General features: G+C 41.4%; 1 protein-coding gene across 3 annotated transcripts in view; it reads left to right on the forward strand.

Annotated features, from left to right (window-relative positions):
- Positions 1–6: 6 nt before the first annotated feature.
- The window catches only part of PSMD7 (proteasome 26S subunit, non-ATPase 7), an 8,932-nt gene continuing 982 nt past the window's right edge, over positions 7–7,956 (forward strand). The window contains exons 1-7 of one of the 3 annotated variants that reach the window (XM_006760340.2): positions 7–92; positions 2,488–2,579; positions 3,394–3,486; positions 4,186–4,283; positions 5,242–5,322; positions 7,097–7,188; positions 7,937–7,956. In XM_006760340.2, coding sequence (XP_006760403.1) covers positions 19–92; positions 2,488–2,579; positions 3,394–3,486; positions 4,186–4,283; positions 5,242–5,322; positions 7,097–7,188; positions 7,937–7,956 — 550 coding nt within the window. In that variant the 5' untranslated portion in view covers positions 7–18. The remainder of the gene's footprint in view (positions 93–2,487; positions 2,580–3,393; positions 3,487–4,185; positions 4,284–5,241; positions 5,323–7,096; positions 7,189–7,936) is intronic. The other 2 variants (XM_006760339.2, XM_015561770.1) reach the window with 2 other exon arrangements.

Here is a 7,956-nt window from a genome sequence, read left to right on the forward strand (position 1 = left end):
CGGGCGGGGTGTGTCGCGATGCCGGAGCTGGCGGTGCAGAAGGTGGTGGTCCATCCCCTGGTGCTGCTCAGTGTGGTGGATCATTTTAACCGGTGAGCGGGCGGCGCGGGGCGGCTGCGCGGGGCCGGCGGCTCCTCCACTGCTGAGTCACGGACGCTCTGGGAAAGGCGAAGCGGCCGCAGGAGCGCTGATGAGCGGAGGGCGGCCCTGTCTCGCCGAGGGACCCAGGCTAACCTCGGTTCGGGAAGCCCACGTCACCCAGCATTGTCCCCCTGCGCCGGCCGGCACTCGGGGATTGGGCTGCCCATTTCCTCTATCCTGGTCCATAGGCTGCTAGACTATGAGAGCAACAACCTTCAATTGACCCTGGTCCCCCAAAGCCTCGTGCCCATCTGTCACCTCATCTCCCCGCCTCGTCTCGTAGGAAAGCCCTTCTGATTCTAGCTTCTGTGCCTTTGAAGGCTGTCACCGAAATTCTGGTCCCGGCGCCCTGGAAGAGCTATGGTTTTTCACTTGTGAAAGTTTCAAAGCTGGAAACTGATTTAACAGTATCCTAAAACGTAGATGAGGTAGCCAGGTTTTCTTTTAGAAATGAGATCAGATGGAGTCTGTGGCATTAATGAATTAGATAAGAAAACATCCCCAGATGTTTCTCCCGCCTTCCCTTGCTTGGTTTCAGGTTGTTCATCCCGCCGGACCTGTTACACGTGTTCGTACGTTTTACAAAATAATTACTTGAATTAGCAAGTGTAAAGAGAGACCCAGTGGGGGAGCAACTGCTGTGGTGTCAGATTTTTAAGTGCCCATTCATTCTCCAGCGTTTTGCTTTGTACAACTCCGAAGTCAGCCAGAGCGGAAAACAAACTCGAGACTTTGAGGTTTAGGGTCCCCAGTTCAGTTCCATTGCCTTGTAGGCGCTCAGCCTAACAGGATATGCTTGCTTTCCCACTGTACAGTAATTGCTGTTTTTCTTCCATAGGATACTAGGGGTGCTGATGGGGCAGTCACCCTGTCAGTTCTATTCTGTAAACTCAACAAACACTTGTTAAGGGGACAAAGGGACACGGCTAGCTGCTGTGTCAGATAACGAATGTAGGGTTTTGTAAAAGACAAATCGATTTTTGTAAACCAAAAGAAAAGCCAGGAAGTGTGCGAGTTAACTTTGAAGTGTGCAAACCCAGTGCCTAAGTTTTCCAAAAAAAAAAATCAGAAGCACCAGGAATACAGAATCTTTAACTTTGTTTAATACAGACCCCATAGTTAGTAAGCATTTATAAATTTGCCAAACCATGTGATTCAATTAAACCAATGTGAAACCAGCAACTGTTGAGAAATCATAGTTCATTTCACAGTGGGTTTTGTCTTTCCTCTGAATATCAGAGTTGTATTGTGTCTGTGTCTCACTTGCTACACTTGTAGCTCCTTAGGACAAAATCACTGAGGTTTGATACAGAGATAAAAATCCTGAAGTAAAATGTTTCTCATTCAGTTCTACTCTCCGTGTGATTAGTCACCAGCTCACTGTTGACTTCTTTCTAATTAAGCCATTCAGAACGCCCACAGATGACATGCACAGGCCTCTGGGTCAGAATCACTTTCTGAGCCCCTAGCTCAGCGGTTCTCAACTTGGGGGTCGAACGACCCTTTCACAGGGGTCACCTAAGACCATCGGAAAACACATATATAATTACATATTGTTTTTGTGATTAATCACGATGCTTTAATTAAGTTCAATTTGTAACAATGAAATTGGGGGTCACCACAACATGAGGAACTGTATTAAAGGGTCGCGGCATTAGGAAGGTTGAGAACCACTGCCAAAGCTGGTTCAAAGATTTATAACATCTAGTGGGGCCTGCCGGCATGGCGTAGGTATACCAGAGAGCAGTTAGCATCAAGCTGGACAATAAAACTGGTTTTACTTTTACATCTTTATCCCTGAAAAGATTCAAGGGGAGAGAAGATGGGAAAAGTTTAAAAGAGAAAGGGAAGGGGGGTGGGAGTGGCTGGCGAGAGGTCAATGGGGGAAAAGGGAGACATATAATACTTTAAACAATAAAGAACTTAAAGAATAAAACAGAAAACAAATAAATAAATAAAAGACAAAGGTAAGCTGCAAAGAAAAAGATAAAATTAAATGTGGTGACATAACTTCACTATGTTTTTCAAACATCAACCAAATAACATTTTAAAACTCTAAAGATAGGGAGAGTTTTCATTTTCTCCATTTAAAATTTGTATAAAGTTTGAGGTTTTTTCCAAGCTTATATTACTTTCCAGTTAACAGTGAGTAAAAACTGCCAGTGTAAAAAGTTCATGAATTACTCATTATATTTATTAGAAATTAATGTTAAGGAGTAACCTGACTCTATTACATTTGTTTAACTCACTCAGTTGTATCTGTACGTGAATATTTCCTGTTGAGTATCTACTTGTTGGCACATCCTCTGTGTACCTATTAGACTGACCTTCTCCTTTCTCATTCAGAATAGGCAAGGTTGGAAACCAGAAGCGTGTTGTTGGTGTGCTTTTGGGGTCATGGCAAAAGAAAGTACTGGATGTATCTAACAGTTTTGCAGGTAAAAGACAAATTTTACATTTTCTGAGCATGGTTAAAATGTCAATTAACTTTAAAATTAAAAGCGACATTTTGTGTTTTCCATTTTTTACTGCAAACCAGAATTCTAATTTAAGAATTGCTGTGGTATGAAAAGAGAGGCTAACGGCTACACACTAAAGTGGGTAGTAAATATTTTAAACTTGCAGGCCATACAGTCTCCATTGCGACTGCCCAGCTCTGCTATTGTAGCAAGAAAGCAAGTATAGACAGTATGTAGACAAATGGCAGCTGTGGAGTAGTAAAACTTTATGTGTAAAAATAGGTAATTGTTGTCGTTTGTAAACCTATGCACTACTATTAACCGCGGTTATGGGTTAGCAAAGAAGAGATAGAGACCACTACCCTTATGAATCTTTATAAGAACATTTCAATGTATGTTATGATTAAAGCAAAAAGAACAAAATAATTGTTGGCATGACCCCTGGACTAAGGGTAACTAACTCCAGTGTCTAAAAGGACCAGATAGTGTTAGTTGCCAAATGGAAAACATTAGGAAGTGATGGGGCTTTTAACATGTCCGTTTTAAAGGGTTCAGCCTCTCCCTGGCTCTAGCCTAGGCAGTTGTCAGCAGTTCTGATTTTTCAAGAGAAGCCAGAAGTCTGGATTTTTATGTGAAATTTCCTAGTTGTTAATGAGAGCAATTCAAAAATAATTTCAATACTGTGTTGGACAAACCCACCTACATGGATCATATCTGGCCTAGGGGTCTCTGATTATGCCCTGTGCTCTAGAATTCTACCTAAAATAAATATTGCTTTTTTTTTCCTCTTTAGTCCCTTTTGATGAAGATGACAAAGATGATTCCGTCTGGTTTTTAGACCATGATTATTTGGAAAACATGTATGGAATGTTTAAGAAGGTCAATGGTATGTCGTGTGTGTGTGTGTGTGTGTGTGTGTGTAAGATCTAGTGGCATTGATTTACATTATCTTTAAGTGTGTGTGCAACATTTTTTCTTTTTTAAGTATTCTCTTTTCTTTGGTTAATGTCAAGGGCCTTTTCCTTAGCTAGACTTCAGTAAGACCAGTGTTTGTAGAAGAATGAGGAAGAATAAATAAGAAACTAGAAAAGCAAGTTAAGACCACCTAAGTTTTAGGGGAGAGAGGTAGCCCTCTGCAGCAGAAATCCAAAGAACTATCAAATAAAATCCACCTGCCCCTAGAGCTTCAGTGCCGCCAGGATAAGTATATCTCTTCATGTGTATTATTTTCATTTTATTTCATTACAGCAACACGTTGCTTTGAAATGTTTATTCCTGTAACACTTACAATTGCAGTCTATGTGACATGAACCCACATTTATATGTTGCCTTAGAATTATTTTCTGATTGCTTTCATTGTTGGCTGGTCTCCTAAACTAGTCTGAGATGTGGATGTCTGGATTTCCCTTGCTGCTTATTTTCTGAAAATTCTTTTGAGTTTTACATTTTATAAGTCACCGTTTAAAATAGATGTCTTAAATTCTGAAAAGGCTAGAGAGCATAATACCTGGAGTTCTGACCCTTTCTGAGGGAATTACATAGATCTTTAACAATTCAAACCCACTTAATTATTTTTCCTTTCCAGCCAGAGAAAGAATAGTTGGATGGTACCACACAGGCCCTAAACTACATAAGAATGACATCGCCATCAATGAACTCATGAAAAGATACTGCCCTAACTCAGTGAGTGCACTCTATCATTAAAACTCTTGGATGATATTCTTTGCCAGTTTACTTAAGAGCATCTTAGGAAGGATTTGAACAGCAAAATCACTTTGCTACTTTTTCTGTGTAAGCCTGTGTTAATTTTTAGTGTTTTGTGTAATATGCAATGACCCAATATGTTTAATAAGTAACAGTAGACACCTGCTAAGTGCCAGGTATATAAGTTATCTCCCTTAATCCTCTCTGTAACTCTGTGGGGCTGTTATCCTCTTTACAGTGAGGAAACTGAGGTTTAAAATGGTTAGTAAGGTCTCATAGGTGGTGTGACTGGGATTAAAATGTTGGCTGTTTTAACTCTGATTTCCTTGAGTTTGATCACCATATTATAGACTACCCCTCAGCTTATTAATTAACTAGTGCCCCAGGATTCGTGCACATTGAAAGGAAATTAATTAGAAGGTAGCCGGCAGGACGGGACTGGGCCAGATGGACCAGACACACCCTAGAGCAAACCTCCTGTGGTCCCTCCCCCGCAGGTGGGGTCCCTCGGCCTGGTCTATGGGGATAGGGCCAAAACCAGCTCTCCAACATCCCCCGAGGGGTCCCGGATTGCGAGAGGGCAGTTCTCAGGTGTCGCACCCCGGAATTGGGCTCCCTCCTCTCTGGTTCCGGGTGCGTCACCCGAGAACCACAGTTGCCAAGTCACCACAGCTCAGCAGCTCCTGTGTTGAGCATCTGTCCCCTGGTGGTCAGTGCTCATCATAGCTATGGGTTGGATGCTCAGATGGTCGCTTAGACTTTTATATAGAGAGAAATGGGGGTGGAGAACAAAGCAAATGATGAGATAATTTGCATGTAAATTCTGGCTTTCGTCTGGTTGAATGAAATCCTTCAGTACTCATGATCAGAAGAATGGCTGCTGTCATTCCTATATACTCAGTGTGAGGTGGTTTGCTAAGATGTGTTTTTCTGCAAGGTATTAGTCATCATTGATGTGAAACCAAAGGACCTGGGACTGCCCACAGAAGCATATATTTCAGTGGAAGAAGTTCATGATGTAAGTCATCTTGCTATGAGTCTAGAATAAATAGATTTGATACTTACTAGGCAATTGTTCGGGGTTTTGTTTTGTTTTTCCATTTTCAAGTCAACAAATCCTTTATCTCTTTATAAGAAAGAGAAGATTGTTGATGTCTGTTAACAGTTTGATATTATGGTTTTTCCTTTTGAGTGTTTGAATAGCCACAATTTAGAAACGAGAGGACCATAGAGATCTAAAGTCCCCTTTTACAAATGAAATTGAGGCCCAAAGTAGTTAAGTGATTTCCCAGAGATGTTCACAGCAAAGTAAATGCAGAACCTGGTGAGCTTAGCCTTAATCTAATGCACTTTCCACTGTTGGGCCCCCCTGGGCCACTATTCCTTTCTCCTTGGAGATTTTCAATCCCTAATGGCTAGAGCATAGGTTTTCAAATAGAGTAGGTCAGAGCTGGCTGGGGCTAGATGGCAAGACCCATCTATGTGATTTGACACCTGGATACTCAGCCAGTACTTGCTCTCAGGTTCATTAGCTTGTGCTTTAGATATAGCTAGAAAGAGCTGCCAGAATATATCTTTTCTCTATTTCCAGGAAAATTGAACTCTAACTCTAAGATAGGATTTGTAGTGAAAACATGTTTTGTTAGAAGCATAAAATATTTGCACTGAGGGTGTGCAAGTAATTTAATCTTGAATGTCCAAAGTCAGAAGCCTGAGGGATAATTAAAGTCTGTCTTTAGCTTTAAATATGTAGTATTTATCCTTATATTCAGTTTTTAAATCTGGAGAAAGACATTTTAGGTTAGCTTTCTGCAAATGCTCTTTGCCCTGAGCTCTATCCTCCTATTACTCTTTTTGCCTTGCTACAGGGAGCTTAGATCTCAATTTATTGTCTAGTTGCCCTAAGGCTTTCATTCCTGTCTTGCTACAGCTGTTTTTAAGTTAATCTTTACCCTCCCCTTTCAAAAAGGAATCTGAGGTGGCTTACACTCATGCATGCATGCATGTACACACACCAATGAAGCAGGAATTTTAAATAGTGATGGACAGGACATAAGGGTCATTTATAAGATGAAACCTGGAGAAAATTAGTACCTAAAAAGGCATGCCATGACATCCTCAAGATCATTAAAGTCTCTGATCATGCTGGCCATCAAAGCCAAGAGGAAAATTGCATTGGCAGGATTTACACTGTTATGGATAAAATAACAGCTAAGTTTTATGCCGCTTGGTAGAAGTTAAGTGACTTACCCAAGGTCCTGCAGCTCCCTGATCACGTGCATGGCAAAGCCAGACTGTGAACCCAGGCAGTCTGGTTATAGCCTTTTCAAGAGATGTACAGCCTCTTCTGACACTAGACCTGAGGAAATTATCTCCGAGTCCCATCGGGAAGTCCCTAGGTGATGCAGTCGACCACATCCCCAAGCAGATCCTTTGATAAATTCAGGCCACCAGAAAGTTGTTCTGACTGCATCATTTTGGTGAGCAGCTAGGGCAAGAACTATATACTTTAAAAATCAGCCTAATCCAGACTTGCCTGAGTGTCCATCCCCACTTGTGGGGTTGCGAAGATTTATCAAGAATTTCCTCAGAAACGAGCTCAAGATGCTCCAGCAGACTCTGTCACGTTAGTTCAGAAGACTAAGCTTTCAAAGCAAATCTTAGCCACTCTTGCCATGGAAAACCCAGTACTGAATCCATGAAGTAATTTGATTTAAAACAGGAATCAAGGTGTGGAAAGGAACTTGTGTCAGTTTGTAAGCAAATAACTACAGTTAAGCCTTCTCTCCCAGGATGGAACTCCAACCTCAAAAACATTTGAGCACGTGACCAGTGAAATTGGAGCAGAGGAAGCTGAAGAAGTTGGGGTCGAACACTTGTTACGGTGAGACTTGGGGTGGTGTCAGACTCATAAGCAGCCCAAGAGGCTGCTCAGGGTAAGGGAGAGAGCTGTATCGGGTGTGCAGGGACAGGGGTTCTAGACCTGTATCATCTCTAAAGTGTCCTAGTTACGATTTATGACTTTGTGGATGTACGCCTTGTGTGGAAACTATAACGCTGACTGGGAAAGGAACAGATGTGTGAAGAAAGTATAGACATGTTTTCTTCCAAGGTGACCTTTTCAGTGAATGTAGCTAGCCAGTTTTCTGCAGAGAATCAACTTGGGATGGGCTTTATTTTAAAGTACTCTACTTCTATAACCCTGATTTATTAAATAATGTCATCACTTTTTTTCAGTAAGATTTCTTTCAATTCAAAATGTTACTGCTAATTTAAACTTCTCGCAACATTGTATAGATGCAGGTGGGGAAAATGCTACCTTTGTTAGGAAAGTTGGAGGTGAGAGGTTTTGGGGGTTTTTTGAAACAAATTTCATTTTGTTTTTGAAAGGAATGAGATTCCTTTCTTTTGAAAAATGACCTGTGATAAGAAAAACAAAATATATGCCCCCCAATGAAAACAAAGTTAAGCCAGTTTATACTCAGATCTTTGTAAAATGGAGGAATAACTTATTTGGGGGGGAACTTGCCCCTCCCCACAAAGCTAGGTGTTTCCTCAGAATTTAAGAACCTGGGAGGTAATACAGTAAGTACACTGATGCTTTTTCCTGCCCTTCTTGTGGGTTATTACAGAGACATCAAAGACACTACCG

The sequence above is a fragment of the Myotis davidii genome, unplaced genomic scaffold (genome assembly GCF_000327345.1).
Source record: "Myotis davidii unplaced genomic scaffold, ASM32734v1 scaffold1437, whole genome shotgun sequence".
NCBI lineage: Eukaryota > Metazoa > Chordata > Mammalia > Chiroptera > Vespertilionidae > Myotis > Myotis davidii.